The 17,689-nt window shown below is 46.9% G+C and overlaps 7 protein-coding genes across 11 annotated transcripts; 2 read left to right on the forward strand and 5 right to left on the reverse strand.

Annotated features, from left to right (window-relative positions):
- Positions 1-54: 54 nt before the first annotated feature.
- On the reverse strand, positions 55-944 carry LOC122612404. Its single transcript, XM_043785990.1, has 3 exons — positions 724-944; positions 506-664; positions 55-447 (listed from the first exon to the last, which is right to left on the reverse strand). The coding sequence occupies exons 1-3, from the start codon at positions 823-825 to the stop codon at positions 73-75; spliced, it is 636 nt and encodes a 211-aa protein (XP_043641925.1). The 5' UTR covers positions 826-944; the 3' UTR covers positions 55-72.
- A 98-nt stretch (positions 945-1,042) lies between these two features.
- Positions 1,043-4,478, reverse strand: LOC122612403 (1,4-alpha-glucan-branching enzyme). Its single transcript, XM_043785989.1, has 4 exons — positions 4,307-4,478; positions 3,115-3,284; positions 2,112-3,052; positions 1,043-2,057 (listed from the first exon to the last, which is right to left on the reverse strand). The coding sequence occupies exons 1-4, from the start codon at positions 4,384-4,386 to the stop codon at positions 1,191-1,193; spliced, it is 2,058 nt and encodes a 685-aa protein (XP_043641924.1). The 5' UTR covers positions 4,387-4,478; the 3' UTR covers positions 1,043-1,190.
- Positions 4,479-5,180: 702 nt separating this feature from the next.
- LOC122612625 (serine palmitoyltransferase 1) lies at positions 5,181-7,596 on the reverse strand. Of its 2 annotated transcripts, XM_043786366.1 has the most exons (6): positions 7,360-7,596; positions 7,038-7,111; positions 6,475-6,974; positions 6,091-6,418; positions 5,673-6,038; positions 5,181-5,613 (listed from the first exon to the last, which is right to left on the reverse strand). In XM_043786366.1, the coding sequence occupies exons 2-6, from the start codon at positions 7,083-7,085 to the stop codon at positions 5,449-5,451; spliced, it is 1,407 nt and encodes a 468-aa protein (XP_043642301.1). In that variant the 5' UTR covers positions 7,086-7,111; positions 7,360-7,596; the 3' UTR covers positions 5,181-5,448. The 2 variants fall into 2 exon arrangements, with proteins under 2 accessions (XP_043642301.1, XP_043642302.1); XM_043786367.1 differs by lacking the exon at positions 7,360-7,596 and having other exon boundaries at positions 7,038-7,239.
- A 153-nt stretch (positions 7,597-7,749) lies between these two features.
- On the forward strand, positions 7,750-11,955 carry LOC122612627 (apolipoprotein D). 2 transcript variants are annotated; one of them, XM_043786368.1, is made up of 5 exons: positions 7,750-7,889; positions 9,206-9,408; positions 11,085-11,239; positions 11,298-11,370; positions 11,426-11,955. In XM_043786368.1, exons 2-5 carry the CDS (start codon positions 9,268-9,270, stop codon positions 11,696-11,698), a joined length of 642 nt encoding a protein of 213 aa, XP_043642303.1. In that variant the 5' UTR covers positions 7,750-7,889; positions 9,206-9,267; the 3' UTR covers positions 11,699-11,955. The 2 variants fall into 2 exon arrangements, with proteins under 2 accessions (XP_043642303.1, XP_043642304.1); XM_043786369.1 differs by lacking the exon at positions 7,750-7,889 and having other exon boundaries at positions 8,383-9,408.
- A 23-nt stretch (positions 11,956-11,978) lies between these two features.
- LOC122612628 lies at positions 11,979-12,571 on the forward strand. The gene has a single exon (XM_043786371.1). It carries the CDS (start codon positions 12,070-12,072, stop codon positions 12,454-12,456), a length of 387 nt encoding a protein of 128 aa, XP_043642306.1. The 5' UTR covers positions 11,979-12,069; the 3' UTR covers positions 12,457-12,571.
- A 17-nt stretch (positions 12,572-12,588) lies between these two features.
- On the reverse strand, positions 12,589-15,705 carry LOC122612624 (tyrosine-protein kinase transmembrane receptor Ror2). Of its 2 annotated transcripts, XR_006325639.1 has the most exons (5): positions 15,297-15,705; positions 14,930-15,209; positions 14,622-14,864; positions 12,956-14,561; positions 12,589-12,676 (listed from the first exon to the last, which is right to left on the reverse strand). XR_006325639.1 is itself a non-coding variant. In XM_043786365.1 (4 exons), the coding sequence occupies exons 1-4, from the start codon at positions 15,663-15,665 to the stop codon at positions 13,279-13,281; spliced, it is 2,175 nt and encodes a 724-aa protein (XP_043642300.1). In that variant the 5' UTR covers positions 15,666-15,705; the 3' UTR covers positions 12,859-13,278. The 2 variants fall into 2 exon arrangements, 1 of the variants encoding a protein (XP_043642300.1); XM_043786365.1 differs by lacking the exon at positions 12,589-12,676 and having other exon boundaries at positions 12,859-14,561.
- A 106-nt stretch (positions 15,706-15,811) lies between these two features.
- Positions 15,812-17,344, reverse strand: LOC122612629 (DNA ligase 1). Of its 2 annotated transcripts, none has more exons than XM_043786372.1 (3): positions 17,128-17,344; positions 16,865-16,951; positions 15,812-16,218 (listed from the first exon to the last, which is right to left on the reverse strand). In XM_043786372.1, the coding sequence occupies exons 1-3, from the start codon at positions 17,224-17,226 to the stop codon at positions 16,033-16,035; spliced, it is 372 nt and encodes a 123-aa protein (XP_043642307.1). In that variant the 5' UTR covers positions 17,227-17,344; the 3' UTR covers positions 15,812-16,032. The 2 variants fall into 2 exon arrangements, with proteins under 2 accessions (XP_043642307.1, XP_043642308.1); XM_043786373.1 differs by lacking the exon at positions 15,812-16,218 and adding an exon at positions 16,297-16,414 and having other exon boundaries at positions 17,128-17,326.
- Between the last annotated feature and the right edge of the window lie 345 nt (positions 17,345-17,689).

The following is a 17,689-nucleotide window of genomic DNA, read 5'->3' on the forward strand; positions in this document are numbered from 1 at the left end:
CAATAAAAATACAATTTTAAAAATTTAAAGCAATAAAACACTACATTCATTTATTTCTGCGCTCTTTCCTGGCTAGACGTCTTGGTTGGGTTTCTTCTTCTTAGGCTGGATAGCCTGCATGACCTGGACGTACCAGACGAATCCCCCAACGTGTGCGCTCGGCGGAGTTTTGTAGTTTTCCATAATCGTAATGTTTAATTTGTAGAAACCCAGGGGGAAGACGTTGGGCAAGAAGGATTCGTTCAAATAGGCGTCACGTGCTAGCAAATGGCCGTAATATGGACAGGAGTGATTGAAGTTTGAGAACATCCTGGTGATTTTCAGAATAATCAAACCATAAGGAATAAAGCTGCGCCTGCCTAGCGCATCGCACATGTTTATTTGAACGTCCACGAGAAACGGCTGGAACTGGTTGCTGTAGTCTCTCTTGAGAATCTGAAGCCGAATCTTGAGATTACCTGGTTAGTGGAGTAATCAGATGCGTAGGGAAGTCCGCCGAACTCACTGTTATATTGTACAAAGGCCTCAGCAGATAGACGTCCATTTTAGCCACCGCCTTGTTCCAGTTTACTGCTCTTATATGGCACGAAGCGTTCGCCGAAAATCCGGGCACTGTTGAGCACTCAATATTTTTCAATTTGTAAACGATTGTGGGTTCACTGAGCTGGAAAATATCACACATATACATGGACTTCAAGGATATAGGGGCACTGCTTCACTCACGACACTCCAGAAAAGGTAACTGCCAAATAAGAGTAGATGAATGGACTGCATGTTACTCAGCAACCATCGGAAAATAACCTTATACTCGAAACCTGTGTTCATACTCCTATCCCAACGTTTTAATGCGATTTTAATAAGCAAGCTTCATTAATTGATTGGTTCAACTTCAATGATTAGTGACTTGTCATTGTCACTTGTACAATGGTTCAAACAAGATCTTATTGGCGATTGGTAGCGTTGTGGAACAGGTGAGTCTATTGAAACAGCAGCAAATTAATTTCATTTCAATTCCCTATGATTGTACCATTTTAAAGACCAATTTTAGAAAACTATACCTCAGTGAGCATATATTTCAATGATGGCATCCCGATTCGTAACATTAACAAGCACTATGACTAAATGTGAAATTCGTTTAGGCATTAACATTTTTATAGACCCGGTCCGACCCGGACAACCGCGTCTACTAACTAGTCACTGACGCGGGCGTAGACCACGGCGGTGCGTGAAGGCGTGTAGACCTCAATGAAATTGGACCGACCGGCGTAGCCCTCCGGATTGGAGGGATGTTTGCAGTTGGCATCGATGCGGTTGTGGCCGCCGAAGAGAGGATCGTCTGAGGAGAGCACCGCCTGGTAGGTGCCCGCCCAGTTGGTGCCCACACGGTATCCGGTGAAACTTCGCTGGGGATGGAAGTTGAAGACGAACACCAGGCCGGCACGCTCAAAAGCGATGATCTTGTCGCCCTCGTGCTTCCAGCTGACCCAAGCGGGTCCGGAATGCAGCCAGCCGTAGCGCTCCTCGGTCTCGTTCATGGCCCGATCGAACTCGTTGAGGTACTTGTACTTCAGCAGATCGTCGTCCACGAGATTCCATTGCCGGCGAGCGTAGTGATACGAATCGTTGTTGCCAACGCGCGGGAAGTCCAGCCATTCGGGATGTCCGAACTCGTTGCCCATGAAGTTCAGGTACGCCTCGCCTCCCAGGGCGTGCGTGATCAGCCGAATCATCTTGTGCATCGACAGTCCCCGGTCGATGATCAATGAGGAGTCCGACAATGTCGACATGTGCGTATACATCTCCTTGTCCATCAGCCAAAAGGCGATGGTCTTGTCGCCCACCAGCGCCTGATCGTGAGACTCAGCGTAGGCCACTGTGTTCTCCATCCAGCGACGGTTGGTCAGCGTATGCACCAAGTTGCCCATGTCCCACTCATCGTCACTCTGCTCCTTCAGCAGCTCGATCCACTTGTCTGGGATGGCCATACCCAGGCGGTAGTCGAATCCGATGCCACCCTCGGAAACGGGGCGACACAAGGTGGGCATTCCAGAAACATCCTGCAAAGAGTAAATTGTGAATACTACGGCAAACCAAACAAGCGCATAGCTTACCTCTGCAATAGTGATAATCCTCGAATCTAGTTTGTGCAGCAGATGATTGGCCAGTCCCAGATAATTGAGCGCATCCGTGTCGACGTTCAGGCCAAAGTACTCGTTGTAGTCGCCGCTGAAGCCCTCCCCAATGCCACGCGAATGATACAACATAGAGGTTACTCCGTCGAAGCGATAGCCATCGAAGTTGTACTCGTCGTGCCACCAACGCAGGTTGGAAAGCAGAAAACGAAGCACCTCGTACTCCACGTAGTTGAAGAGACGACTGTCCCACAACGAGTGCTCGCCACGGGCTCCATCGTGGAAGAAGCAACTGTTGGTGCCATCGAACTGGTTCAGACCATCCTGAACGTTCTTGGAGGCATGCGAGTGGACCACATCGAGCAGAACGAAGAGGCCGTGCGAATGGGCCACGTCGATCATGCGCTTCAGCTGCTCCGGGTTGCCATAACGGCTGGAGGCCGCATAGAAGCTGGTCACTTGGTAGCCGAAACTGGCGTAGTAGGCATGCTCCATGATGGCCATAACCTGGATGCAGTTATAGCCCTGACGCTTGATGCGCGGCACAATGCGATCGGCAAACTCGTCGTAGCTGCCGACCCGCGGCTCCTGAGAGGCGATACCCACATGGCACTCGTAGATCCTAAGCGACTTGGGTCTAGGCGGACCCGCGTGCTGGCGTTGATAGCGCTCGTAGGACGGTGGCTCCCACACGTACTGCTTGTAGTTGACCCCCTGGTTGGCCGACTTGGGCGGCTGCACCACGTACTTGGCCCAGGGCGACAGGCGGTCCAGCAATTGACCGGAATGGTTGCGAATGATAATCTTAATTTCGCTCATGTGCTTGATGGCCGGGCTGCCGTCCTCGTTGGGGGGCAGGTGGAGCTCCCACTTGCCGTAGTCGAGCTTTTTAAACGGATGGGATTCCCATTGCCAGTTGTCTGTAAGGTTGGAGGAATCGGTTAGACAAGATCATTCGGCTTGAGAATGGTGGACTACTCACTGAAGTCACCCGTGAGATAGACATCTCTGGCTCCAGGTGCCCACTCCCGGGCAATCACCGAGTTGTCCGGCTGGAAATGAAGGCCGTAGTGCTTGTAGGCCGTCGAAAAGCCATCCAGTCCGCCCTCGCTTTGGTTTATCTTATTCAGCCAATCCTCGAGCACGCCATGACTGCAATTGGAAATTGTTGGATTATTTAGGGAACCAACAGAATGTAATCGAGCTCTAATAGGTGTGGTATAGTACATTTTAACACTATTAAGGGCTATTTTTAGATCTTTACTGATAACTACACAGTTTTTATAAGATTATCAGTGATATTTATCCTTTTCTGTAGCGTAATAGTTTCTATTAGTGGGGAAGATAGATGCCTTTTTTATTTTTGTTAAATAAATAGCATATTTATTCCCATAAAGCTTCTGCCTCAGATAACAAAAACGGGGGTCAAATAGTGTCATTGCCAAAGCCAGTTTTCTGATTCGGTTTTAATTAATATGTAAGTACGAATTAAATATTTTTTGAACTTGTAAAATGTTATTACTTTTGTATAGGTTTAAATGTATATGGAAAAGTTTCATTATAAATTATTTTTTCACATGAGAGTTAAGTGGTTTGATTTCTAAAACAATCAACCACAAAAAGTAAACAAAAAAAAAGGCCAAAAGGCGAACATCCTACAAATCCCAATCATCCGATAAAAGAGACCAAAACAAAAGACGTAAAAGCGGAAGAGCATCCGAAGCGCTTCGATTTGCACGGATGCAAAAATAGAAATGTCGCCGGCACGACTTGGGGAAATCCGGAAAATGCCACCAAGGCCAAGGAGATCCATGCTCCAAGCACGCCGGCAGCACGCAGTGAACATATAATTTATATTTTCGATTTGGCAAACACACACAACGCACCGCACTGGCCAACTAACACACACGCAGGGGTGTGCCGGGGCGGCAAACACCGGCGACCTTCATTCGACATTGCGAACGCAGTTTTTCCAACTGCATGATACGGCTGCAGCATGGGTTACGGATTCCGGGCTACGCGCCACGGACTGCGATAGCCCTCTATGGTTACGCCGCACTCGCTTATCAGCATGGAGCGCATAAAGCCGGCGCCAACCTTGGGTTACCTGATGTATGTATGTACATACATGTACATGTATGTACATCGGTGGAGGGCGGGGGATCTCAACTCACCGGCGACGGATCTCGTGCTCAAACGGCCGCAAGTAGCCGTCCGTCTCGAACAGCTTCTCGATGTCCTTAGCCTCGGCCATGGCGGAGGAGAGTGAATCCCCGAGCGGTTGACAAGACAGGAGGAACTAAAGAAAGTGGCGTAGGAGCTGCTGGTTTGCCTGTTGACCGACGAGCGACAACTGTGCTCATTTATCAGCTGCAGGCCAACTCAAAAGCTCCGCGGCGAACGAAAAGCTTTCGCGTGCGATCAGCTGTTTTTGCAGCTTTGCCTTTTGCGCCCGCCATTCGCGTATGTAAACAACAAAGCGAGAACTGCTGCAATTGCATGTTTTTGTCGCCAAATGTTGCGTATTCGCAGTGATAGCACCGCACCCAAGTTCATAGTACGTATAAGCTCAATTGCCGCTGATTGCCGGCTGGCATATCGCTGGCATCGACATCGGAATCCGCATCAGAGCGCTATGTGAACAACATCATGATGCGGGGTCGTCGTTGTCAAGTTCATCAGCGGCTCGAATGCACAAACATGGGTTTGAAAGTCGAAGGGTTATGATTACTGCTCACAGATTAGGTCGTCCCTTAGAGACAGTTCAGCTGCACTGGTAATCAAGTCGCTTCACAATCTAAATTAGGTCCGACCATGTTTTTGTTGATTGTTTATGATGTGTATCTTAATTATCATGCTACAAATGTAGAAATAAATAATCTAGGTAACACAATGTCATATATGTTTATAAATTTCATATTTTAAATGATTTCAATTTTTCTATGTGGAAGTTGCTCTCGTAAATGTTACCAAAAATGTTGAGTCACATAATACTACCCAAATGTTTATCAGAATGAACCTGAATCACCAATAAAAAGGCGGGCAAGGCAACTACCACATAAACTTAATAGTTTTATTTAACCAGCTCTGTTATCTATAACGTGTAATCTTTGAAAATTTTCCTAGACCTACAGTTTTTGTTAGAATGCAATGCAACAAAGAGCTATGGAGCAAGTGCAGGGCTAGTTATTAGCTTATACAATTCATACTGGACTGGTCGTGAAGAAGTGATGGAAAAATGATGGGGCCTGCAGGCCTTTAAACTTAACAGTAAGGCCATTGTCGAAAGAACATCATTCGCTTCCAACAAGGAGGCTTATAGGACGGAGCTGGACACACTCTCGATGACCTCGAATGCACTGTCTATTTCCGCACTCTCCAGCAAACGGTTGACGGCAATGCGAATGCTGGGACGGACTGGTTGGCGTTCCCTGTTCTGCAGGTAGGCAGCCTGTACCACAGCCACTCCTCGAGAAATGCACTGGGGAAAGTAAGTAGAAATTTATAGCCTTTATAAAAACAAGGTTTTAGAAAATCTACCTTATCAGCCAGCTCTGTTAGAAGTTTCAGTTCCTTATCAAAATTCTCGGCGGGTTGGGCCAAGTACAAGTGCTTCACTGGCGACAACTCATCGCCGCGCAGGGTCAGCTTGCTGAATCTCAAAAACTTCTGGTGCAACACCTTAGACTTGGCCTGCAACTGCTCGAAGATTTGTGGTTCTCGCTCGAATCGATCCAATGCTGAGATAGCCGCCTGGGTGAGCATGGGCGGCAGGGAGGCCGAGAAGATGTAGCCCAAGCCAGAGAGGCGCTGGTGCTCGGCTATGAAGTGCGAGCCAACGCAGAAGCCACCGACTGTTGCCATCGATCCCTCCATTCCGGCGGATATCAGATCGACTTCATCACGCTGAAAGGAATATAGTTATAATTTTAGCTTTGCATTGCGGTTTTCCACCTACATCGACATTAAAGTGCTCCGTAACTCCGTGACCACCCTGGCCCAGTGTACCAAAGGAGATGCTTTCGTCGATGAACAAACGCAGCTTGTACTTCTGACGCAAGGCCACCAGCTCGGGAAGTGGACAGATTTCGCCTGTGTTCATATAGATACCCTCGGCGACGAGGAAGCGCCGTGTCTTGGCCGCCTTTTTCGGATTCTTCTGGTCTCGCTTTTCTTGTTCAACCAGCAGACGTTCCAGATCCTGAACGTCATTGTGCTTAAAGAAAACGATTGTGCTGCGCGAGGCATCCAGGCCCTTCTGGATGGCAAAGTTAACAGCCTCATCCCTACGAAATGCAAGTCATTAGTCGCCAAAGTGACAAGGTAAGTTTGGAAATCCTACACAAAGATAAGGTCGCCACGCTTGGCATATGCGGGAATCGCACTGGCCACGGTCGAGAAGCCGTACGAATACACAATAGCCTCCTCCAGGCCCATGAACTTGGCAATACGATCCTCCAGGTCCAGATGCACGTCCATAGTGCCGTAGAAGCCACGAGGTCCGCAGGATCCTACTCCGTACTTGCGCAGCGACGTGCACGCCTCCTCCAGTATCTCCTGGTCCTCGAGGAAGCCAAGGTAGTTGTGCGAGCCCAGGTTTAGGCAGTCGTGGCCATCGACCTTTATTCGCTTGCCCACCTTGGACTGCACAACACGTGTGTGCAGCAGCGGATGGTTGGGATCGGTGTCCGCCACCAAGGGCTCTGGTTCATAGTCGGCGATTATGCGGTCTTCCTCCTCCTTGGTCAGCTGGCGACGACGACCTCCTCCTCGCCTGTGGAGCAGCAGCCAAATTACGGTTATGACCAGTAGGGTCTCCAAAACGAGGGCAAACGTGGGGGTCTGCCGGAAAGAGCAGAAACTAGAGTAAGTTAAACGCAGGGAAAAAGGCGAATGCGAACTCACGTTTCGGAAAATACTGCCGATTTCGTTGAACAATTGGATGGCCACCATATTGGGAGTTTGCTTCTGTGCGCTTTCTGTTAAAAATCAATTGAAACCACCTTAATTCCCTGAAGTTATGTGTCATCTAGGCGACGCTTCCTTATCGCAGATATGTAAAAGCATATGTACAAATGAAGCAATTAAGTGAACGACCATACGGTACGGTGTTCTTTTGAATTGGGTGTGTAGGCTGCAATATGGAAGTTAACTGAGGGTGAAGAGATATCCACGCCCTTTTCCGTTTTTTTCTTATATTTAATTTTTATTCAAATCAAGCACTCACCACAAAACTCAGTTAACTATAGCATGAACTATAGTGAAATATCCACCGAAACAGCTGGTAAAGAGAATGTACTAAAAAATACCAATGTGCGGATATCTTTAAGGTTCTTAAAGGGCAAGCTTAAAGCTCACTATAAGATCCACAATTATCAAAAAGATACGAACAATTGCAGCTGATTTTAAATTTTAGTTGGCAGTTACCGAGAATTTACCCATATTATTTAAATTTTGAACTGAAACAAACAAGCTGCCTAACGGTTTTTTTCTTGTAATCGGAGTACTTTGAATTTTAAATAAATGTTCGATTATGGTTTGTATCGATAGCCAGAGCAGCTACCGCAGTGTGGCCGTGTGGGGGAAATAACGAAATTGAATTGAATTCAAACCGCCGAGCCGTTCAGTTTCCATTCAACGGTTGCTGCGATCGGTCGATCGATGTGAACGATCCGCGTTACTGGCGCTTTTTGAAAAGCAAATTCGAGTTGGCGAGATAAAAACCGCGAGAAGCCAAAGAACACCGCAAAAGCCGATGTAAACAAAGTGATATGACAGAAAGTGCTGCATTTTGCACGACAACTTTATCATCGCATTGCACGCGAATCCAATCAAAACGGACTCTTGTATGTGCACAAAGTGAAATCAGCTGGCCAAAAAGAGTATTTTGCAATTGCCTTGGCTTATTTTCAGCCACTTGCGGCGGTCGTTTTCTGTTAAATTAACACTTTTTCTATTGGCAGTGATGGGAAGTGCCTATTTGGGCGTACCTGGCCGGCTATCTAGGTACTATTTAGTCTAGGTACTATGATTCAGTCTAGGTACTACAGTTCAGTATATGTAGGTCACCCTTCTAAAAGTCCTTTTTCATATACAGACAATAGTAAACACTACTGCATTTTTTTCTATTTTTTAAACTAATTAATTTTTAATACTATACCTATAGGACTATTCAATTCGAGCCAAGGAAATACTTTTTTCAAAGACATTCTTGTAATGATCAACTTACGAATTCGGCTCAAGACACAATTTGATCAGATACTTGGAACTGATAACACTGTAACAAGAAATCCATTACCTCGTAGATACCAATCAAAATACCTTTCACATAACTATCTATTGACCAAATATTTGTGGGCCACATTGGCCATGCGATAATGGCTAGTCGAAGTAGTGAAAAGAGACCCACTTCCTACTTCTCTTGAACTTGATGCGCTCGAATGAACCCACATTCGCTACAAATGCCCACTTTCGCAGATAAATCGAGCAATGCACCCGACTAACTCCATGACACAATTGATGCATCGCATCGCATGGCATCGCATTGGAGTATTTCCTCGATTAGGTATTTTCGCTTTTACCCGCTTTTTGCAATGCGCAATAAGTACTAGTACGGGTATCTCTTGGAGTGTGCGAAAATCGCTGGAGCAACCAGTTTGCATTTTGACGTTGGCTTTTCCTTTACGTAACTCGCTGGCCGGGCACGAGCCAAAAACCAAAATAAATATCAATAATAAACGGCGCCGCGCCAACCCAGTTAGTGGTTTTCACTTCACTTCACTCCACCTCACATCACATCACTTTATTTCTTCTCCGCGGGACTGACCACCAATTCGGTGCGGCTTGCTCCACAAAGCCGGTAGCCAGCACGTTCCATTATCGCACACATCCCATCCGGAATGCTAATGAACGGACATGGTGTACCTTTGAGGAAATGTTTAGGTTCATGTTGATCCGCAGTTCGTTGGCCAAGTGAACCCGTCGAATCGGAAATCAGAAATCACCACTTTGTGCACAGCCAAGTTAGGACGGCCTAGTTCAATGGAAATTGCCTGATTTCGAATTCCACACAGTTTAGTTTAGTTAGGTGCTGGTGCTGGTGGCAGATACTCAAAGTGAACTATAAAAAGCAGCCATGATGAGTGGCCAGCCACTTGGCTTGAGGGTTTGGCTAGTGTCCGGAGTGCTATTAGTGACTTTTGCTGGGACTACGAATGCCTACGGATTTGGACGTTGCCCGAATTACCCATCGATGCCAAAGTTTAACATGAGTCGGGTAAGTTTACGATCTTGGGTGGAGCATTCTTTATAACATGTATGTTTATTAACCAACTAAAATTGTGGTGTTTTTCGATCATGCAGACAGACTTTTGTTTGCAGTCTAGACACATTTTTGCACTGTGATTGGCTCAAATAAACCACCTTTCAAACCTGTTATTAAAGCCACACTTTATTGACCCACCTGAACCCAACAGCTCCAGTGTAATGTCCATAATAAACTGTTAATAGACTATAATAGGATTTATGAGTATGACTACTACTAATAGTCTCAGTATATGAGAACTGTGTGTCCTTACAACTCCGAGGTGCACTGTAAAGCAGGCCACTCATCGCCTATTTCCCATATCATCTCAAACGTGTCACATCTCCGATTAATTGGCACAAGGCGTCTGGCGCAGACGAAGATGCAGAGCCCTCTTTACATCTTGTGGATTGTGCAGATGATGAACTTGAACCAATTTAAGGCCACCAAATCCGATCCGCCGTGTAAAATGCAAACCAGTTTTACAGAAGGAGGCGAGCGGCACAATGGCTTTATGGCCTGTGCGATGGTAAACAAGCCACTTGTTTTATAAAGAAGAAAATCAACAGCAAATCAGTACCAATGCTGAGACATGGGCACGCCAAGGACAACAGAGTGCACTACAGTCGAGCATTCCTATTGCGAACATTTCGCTATTACATCCAATAATTCAATCATATTATATATTGTTGGAATCATCTAGCCAAGCCACCCAGGTTTACATTATTGATGTGAAATTTACGTTTGTAACTTAGAAGAGAAATTAGCAAATAGAGTTTAAGTGGCTATAAAAGATTATTTAAAAGTATTTCTGAGAACCCATAAATGGACTTTGTTTAGTACTCATAAATGCCTGTAGTGTTTTAGCTATAAAAGCCCGACAGCTCGCTTGAATACAGTGTCGAGATCAAAGACTAGAAAATTGGCTCACTCACTTCAGCAGCTCGCATTAAATTGATTGAGCCTTGATTTGCATAAAAGATAATGCACCATAATTGCCCGGGTGAGGTGGAGGCATTGTCAATCGCATTATGTGGATCTGGCGACCTCCTCCCCACTTCCCCAAATGGCACATCATCCAATTGAGCTGTTGACAGTTGTCGACAGGCGTGAATTAAGCCACTTGCCGCCGGCCCCGCCCCCTAAGCGCTCTTTTGACCCGGGGCAAAGACCTCGGATGGTCGCCAGTGGCAACTCAATCCGATGCGGCGCCCTCCAACTTTGAACTGCAAGAGGAGAAAAAAAAAGAGCGGCTCTTCTCAATGGCCAGCAGCCACAACCAAGTCCATAACCAGTTTCCAAAATGTTTACGTTTTACGCATTGTTTGGGCTAAGTGGCAGTTGATTAGTAACCCAGTTAAGTGTTTCTTGGCCGAGAGAAACGCTGTGTGACAAAGGTTTTGGATTTCACACTAATGGGTTTCAGATGGTTCTAGTTTGGTACTCTTTCCAGATGCATGAAATATGACACTTTTGATAAAGTGCTTGGAAAATTAATGACTAGAAGAATGGCCATTTATTGAAACAAACAGAAAGTAACACATGTGCCATATGCATTCAGAATTCAATGTACATGTTAGACAAGAAGTAAAAGAGTAATTGTATCTATAGTATCTATAATAGTATCCATTAATGTAATTTTCTTGTAGGTCCTTGGACACTGGTTCGAAGTGGAGCGTTCGTTTTACCTTCCTGAAATCGCCTCCGGATGCACCACCTTTCAGTTTGAGCCGTACAACAAGGGGGAGCTATCCCGGTTTTCCAACTTCAAGCTGGCTGTGGCCATTAAAAACATTAATCGCATGTATGTAAAACGAATCTTTTCTACTTGACTTTGCCTATAACTGGTAATTGCCTTTTAGAACTGGTAATCCGAATGTAAACATTGGCTATGCGACGCCAGAAAACAGTCGATCTTCCATCATGGACTTCAAGGTATCTACGACAAAGAATATTAATAACACTATATTACCAATTCACTGTTTCCCAGTTTACCACCCGATTTCCGGATGTTATTGCAAGACTGCTGCCAGGTTCTGGAAAGTACCAGGTGCTCTACACGGACTACGAGAACTTCGCCATCTTGTGGTCCTGCGGCAGCATCGGCTCACTGGGCCACTCCGATCAGATCTGGATTCTGGGACGTGATCGGGACTTCGAGGTGGACGTCCGCTCCAAAGTGTACGACGTGTTGAAGCGACTCTCGCTGGATCCGGAACGGCTGATCATCAGCAAAAACAAACAATGCCCCGAGGCGCTGTAGGAGGCTCCTCTCGCGGCTCATTCCCCATCTATATGTTTAAGTTCATTCGGTTAAGGAACAAGTTACATTTGATGCCTAATCATTTAGGCTGCTGTGATATCGAGGAGTGTGAATCGGCGCAGAGAGGCGAAGCAACGCAAATACAGAAACAAATAAGAGTAACTCGATCGGGATTTTCAATACTTGAACTCAAGGCGCGTATTGCCAATTAGCGCGGGTGTCCTAATTAATTTGCAATAAATAGAATTTCCCAGTCATCAGAACTTAGTCGTGATTTGCCTACGGATCGAATATGTTGTTGCCGAATAAGATGTCCCAACTGTGGATTTGGTTTTGTCTGATTTTCCTTGCGATCCTGGCGCCAATGTCCGATGCGAGAGGAGGTGGAGGTGGAGGCGGACATGGTGGAGGCGGTCATGCTGGAGGCTTCGGAGGCGGAGGACGAGGAGGCGGATTTGGAGGAGGCCGCGGAGGCGGATTCGGAGGAGGTAGAGGCGGCTTCGGACGAGGTGGCTTTGGAGGACGGGGGCCAGGATTCGGTGGTGGCGGTTTCGGTGGACCAGGAGGCTTTAGAGGAGGACCTGGAGGTTACAGAGGCTACGGAGGATATGGCGGATACGGCCGATATGGCGGCTATGCCGGATTCGCGGGAGTTCTTCCGGTGCCGCTGCCCGTACCTTATCCTGCCGCCTATAACCGATGCTACTACGACAATTACTATTATAATTACTACTACTGCTGATGTGATACGGTTATAGATGGTTTATTTATACAAATTACAATCAACACGTTGCTTTAGTTACAAAGATTATGTAAAGTTACCCAGAAATTCGGGCTGTAGACAGTTCTCTAAATATTCCATATCTCATTTAACTTATTGTTTTGATGGTCTCCGGTGTCTGGTTCCTGTTTGTCCACCCAGTGATCAGTTCAGTGTTCCGTGATCTTTGTGGAGTGCTGCGTTGGCAGTGCTTATGCCTAGTCAAAAATATTCCCATTAAAATGCAATCTACATATGCGCATATATAGTATAAACTTAATCTACAGACTAGATATGGGTACGAGACGTTGATGATGCGTTCGTTGTTGTGGCAGACTATTCGATCGAGATCGAGAGATCAGAGGGTATAATTGTATCAAAATAGTTTCTGTATCGATTAAAGAAAGTTATGTGAGGAAGCATCGAATGAAAGACTTGGTAACGGAGCGATCTCTTACAGATATGGAGCTGTCATCTATACTAACTTAATCACAAACCTGTTGCCCTCTGATCTCAGCTTGTGCGAAAATTCAATTCAATATGCATGAGGTCGTACGAAAGATGGTGCAAGGTCGGTAGAATTCAAAAGGGATAGCCCAGGAATGCCATCTTTATCCTATTCAGAACTATTTTGTATGACCTAATTAAATTCTGTAATGCTGAGATACACCACTATCAGATATACTGTAAGGTATGGCTTATCATCAAGTGTTGGCATTCCCTTTTATCGTTTTTGTGCAGTTCTATTGCTTGTCCCCAAGGACAACGGACGATCGTTCTGTTCGACAAGGATTATGTCATTGACTCCTCCGGCGATTCCCTAGAGCATTGCCTTGCACTCGCTCTCGGCGATGCTGTGCTGGATGCAGTGGTTGATCTCGGCGAAGCCAGGTCGCTCACTGGGCTTGCGGTTCCAGCAGCGGCGCATCAGCGCGTAGACGGAGAGCGGCGTGTTGTCCGGACAGCCGAGTACGTTGCCCTCCTTGATGTACTTGATCACCTCCTCGTGGGTCAGCCCGAAGTAGGGCTGCAAGGCGAAGGAGAAGACCTCCCACAGACAGATGCCGTAGGCCCAAACATCCGACTCCAGCGAGAACTTGTTGTACAGGATGCTCTCAAGCGGCATCCAGCGGATCGGGATGAAGTCGTTCTCGTCACCTTTGTAATAGTCCTGCAGATAGATCTTGTGCGAGAGCCCAAAGTCGGCGATCTTCACCGCCATGTGCTCGTTGATCAGGCAATTCCGTGTGGCCAAATCCCGGTGGACGAACTTCCTCTCCGAAAGATACAACATGCCCGCTGCAATGTTGGCCGCCATCTGCAGCAGATGTAGCTCGTTCAGCTGCAGACGATCCCGTGCCGGCGCCTGGTGGGTGGCATATGGGGAGCAGGCGCGCAGGAACTCGCTGAGATCGCCGGGAGCCATGTACTCGAACAGCAGGCACATGGGTCTGCCCAAGGCGCACACACCCAGCAGCCTCACGATATTTGGATGATCGAATTCGGCCAGCAAACAGGCCTCTCGCTCGAAGTCCATCTGCATCTGGTCGCTGGCGTCGTCCTTTAGCATCTTAACAGCGACTAGGAGATCTTCCTGATCGGGAACAAGGCCAGGAGCTCTGGCCTGGAATACGCGACCGAAGGCTCCTTGGCCCAACGACCTCACATACACTATATCCCCACGTGGGTACTCCAACTTCTCCAGGCGCGCGTTCGGTTTCGTGCCCTTCGCATCGGTCACATTGGCCACGGTAGTAAGGGCCACGCAGTTGCTGTGAACCGTGGCCGTGCTCCTGATGGTGCCCCACTTTGCCAAGGTATTCGTGTTTCCATTGCCTCCGAGGGTTTCTCTACTAGTGTTCAGATTGCCGCCACACTCCCCACCTCCACGCATGGAAACACTGCACTCGGCAGTGGCTGCTCCCGGAGGCTGGGAGTAATCCTTGTGTTTGGACAGCTTGTAAACCAGCAAGATCATCAAGTGCAGCGTCACAATGGCCACGAAACCTATTCCCGCTAGCAGAAAAATCATCGACGGCGTGAAGAACTTCTCCATTTTGATGGGCGTGTTCAAATCACTTGCATTGGGGTCCACATAGTCCGCTAAAAGGGAAGTGGATGAATTACGAAAAGTTCTAGAGGAAACGAATGAGCTGATCTTACGGCACATGGGTATATCGCAGTGCTGCCAGCGCACTGACTCATCCACAGTGTAGCACCAGGGATGCGGCTCCTCGCCGCCAGCATTCCGGCAGTAGTTTTCGCCCTCCAGGAGCTGATGGAAGACCAGAGGTGGCTGGAAGTGCTTGTGAGGGTACTGAGTGTCCCAGCGCTGGCAGGGAATGCCCGACTTGGACACGTTCATTGTGCCCATGTAGAAGCGTCCGTTCCCATTGCGGCAATCGTCTGTGAGGAAAAGGATTCTAGCATCAGAAAGGATACCTTAAGGTTAAGAGGTAATGAAGACTTACAGCTCACTTCGGACTCCTTGAGTTCGGTGAGACCGATGTAGGAGCAGTTGGGTCGCCGCATAGAAGCGTTGTAGTGCGGCAGGGAGGAGCAGTTGGGTAGCCGAAAGTGGCCGCGGCTCTTGATGAACATGTTCCGCTCCTTCTTCTCCTCGATGAGCACCCAGTCGTTGTAGCAGAACTGCAGATGCGTGGCCTGGCAATCCTCGAAGCAGAGAGGAGCCTTCACCGCTCGACCGCCCTCCATGTGGCAGTTGGGAAACGCATAGGCGCAGAGCATTTTCTGAAGCGAAAGGCGATTAATAATGGAAGTTAGCATACTCTTTTGCAAGTCTCTAAAGGAGATGTAGATGTATTAATTGAAACTCACCTCGGCTGCCTCGCGACACAGACCCGTGAGATCGGAGATAAGCTCGTCCCAGAGCGCCGTGGTCACCTGCTCGTTCTTCCATCCGCCGGTGGGATCCTCCAGACTGTACCACACCTGACCGGTGAGGTACTCCTTGCACACCTTGCCGCTGTACGGAGCGCAGTAGCCGTTCTCCTCCCGCTCCCGCTCGTGATGCCGCTGGTGGTGGCGCCGGGTGACGGGCTCCTCGATGGCGTTCAGTGAGTTCGCGTGCGTGGCGCTGGCAAAGAGGAACACGCACAGCGCCAGGACAGCTAAATTGGCCCCCCATTTCAGCCCCATTCCCCGGAGCACCCGCTCAACCACCCCCACCCATTGCCCGGCAGCCATGGCTGTTTTATGTATATGCCTTGTTTAGCGAACCGTTTCCAAGCTAAATCCTTGCAGGCATTCATAAACTAAGGCATTTTACCGGCATATACCACAATATTTTGTCTTCCCGGATTTTAAAATCGTTTTAAAGAAGTAAATCGGAGTTAGTCGGTAGGATATTTGTTTATTTCCGCGCTCACAGCTCGACGACGCCTTTTCACCGAATACCACAAAGCTGACGACGGGATGTTTCGCCACCCGAACTTCTCCCTTAGGGGTGGTTTCCTGTCACGAGCACAGGGTTGCTAAATGCGCGGCAAAGGCGACCGAGAGTCCTGTGCTCCTGTGGGGAGCTGGACTGGCGAATTGTTTGTTTTTATTGATACTAGTTTTTCTTCTGCTTCTCCTCTTCCTTCAGCTGTTTCGCCCTGAGCTTTTCCTCCTTCTGCAGCTGTTTCTCCCTTAATTTCCGCTCTTTCTCCCTCTTCTTCGCGAGTGCGGGATCGTCGTTATCCTCGTTGGGATCCTTCTCCTCCTTCTTCTCCTCTTCATCGGGAATTTGTTCGAGTCCCTACAGAAAAAGAAGCTTTACACCTGAGGCGGCATACAAATCTGTGAAGAACTACAGGAAAAACTCAAAGACGACCACTTCAACTATCACTTCCGAACTGCACGTTTCGTTTATTCACTTTTGCACTTAAGCTTAGACGGAAAACTTTACTTATTTAAAATTAGTTCGCTTTCTCATCCGGTATGGCATCCAGACCCTGCAAGAAAATTGGTACGGTTCTTTATAGAAGGAATAAGTTCATAACAATCTTCGGATGAGCGTGCATAAATGGATGATGTTGGTAGAAAAACTAAACAGATTAAGTACCGCCACCAATGTTTAATAACAATGTTAATAAATTAAATTGACATAGAAAACACAGTATTAATATACGATTTCTTCATAAAAATAAAATATTAGTTCTTAAAAATTAAAACCAAGTCCTTTTCAGTTACGAAAACAAGTTAATAAAACTAAAAACCATCAATTTAAAATACTTCAGAGAAAAACATAAACAACAAAACCAAAATGAGCGTGCATATTTATGGAGTGAGTGCTGTGCGATAACAAAACTGCTGCCAGAAATAGGCCAAAATCGAAAGCGTGATAGTTGGCCGGCCGCACAAAAATCAGTTGTAGGCAGGCCAGACTATAGCATACCACTTACGTTCATCTTGTAGGGATTGTCGGTCAGTCGGAAATCGCGCTGGTACATAACTCGGCTGAAACGCTCGTCCATGTTGCGCCGGAAAGCCTGTGGAGCACACGAAAACTATTAGAAACTCCGGAAAAAGTGCTCAGTGTTCCGTAGAACTTGTTGCGAAAAGCAGGCGGTTGAATAATGTTTAACAGATTCCGATTGGTGCACAAACAGCTGCGGTTATATAAGAATTTCGAGCTGCTGGGTCAGAAGGCCACCGTGGAACTCACATTGCCGATCGTCAGCTTGTCCAGGCCGTACATGGCGTATATGGGCACCGACAGGAGCGTGGTGATGATCACGGCACCAGGTAGGATTTCGAACCACATATTGTCGGGAATATAGATTGTTATGATATTTTCTACAAGACGACACCCAGTGTGACCGTGTGCGGACCGTTGCAATATACAGGTAGCCCCACAAAATATACCAAAAACTAAAATGTTTAACTAGAGGTGGCCCAGTAACGATAAGAAAGTGACGGTGACTGAGTTCTATTCTGCTACTTCGATTTCAAAAATGTGAATATGAATTTGGAAAAAGCTTTTAACTTATATGTAGTTGTGATTTAAGCAAAATCTGTATTAATTTGATCAATAATTTAATATATAATTGAGTATCTGATCTAATAAGTACATCTGATAGTAATGTAATTAAAGAAAGTAATTATTAAATTTTCAGTACATAGTACTCGATTTCCACAGAACTCTAATTATTTTTAAAACTCAAAGTTATATAGAATCCAATTTTCAGTGTAAAGCTGTGTGGCCGGTTCACGTTCGATTCATATTG

The sequence above is a fragment of the Drosophila teissieri genome, chromosome 2R, assembly GCF_016746235.2.
Source record: "Drosophila teissieri strain GT53w chromosome 2R, Prin_Dtei_1.1, whole genome shotgun sequence".
Lineage (NCBI taxonomy): Eukaryota > Metazoa > Arthropoda > Insecta > Diptera > Drosophilidae > Drosophila > Drosophila teissieri.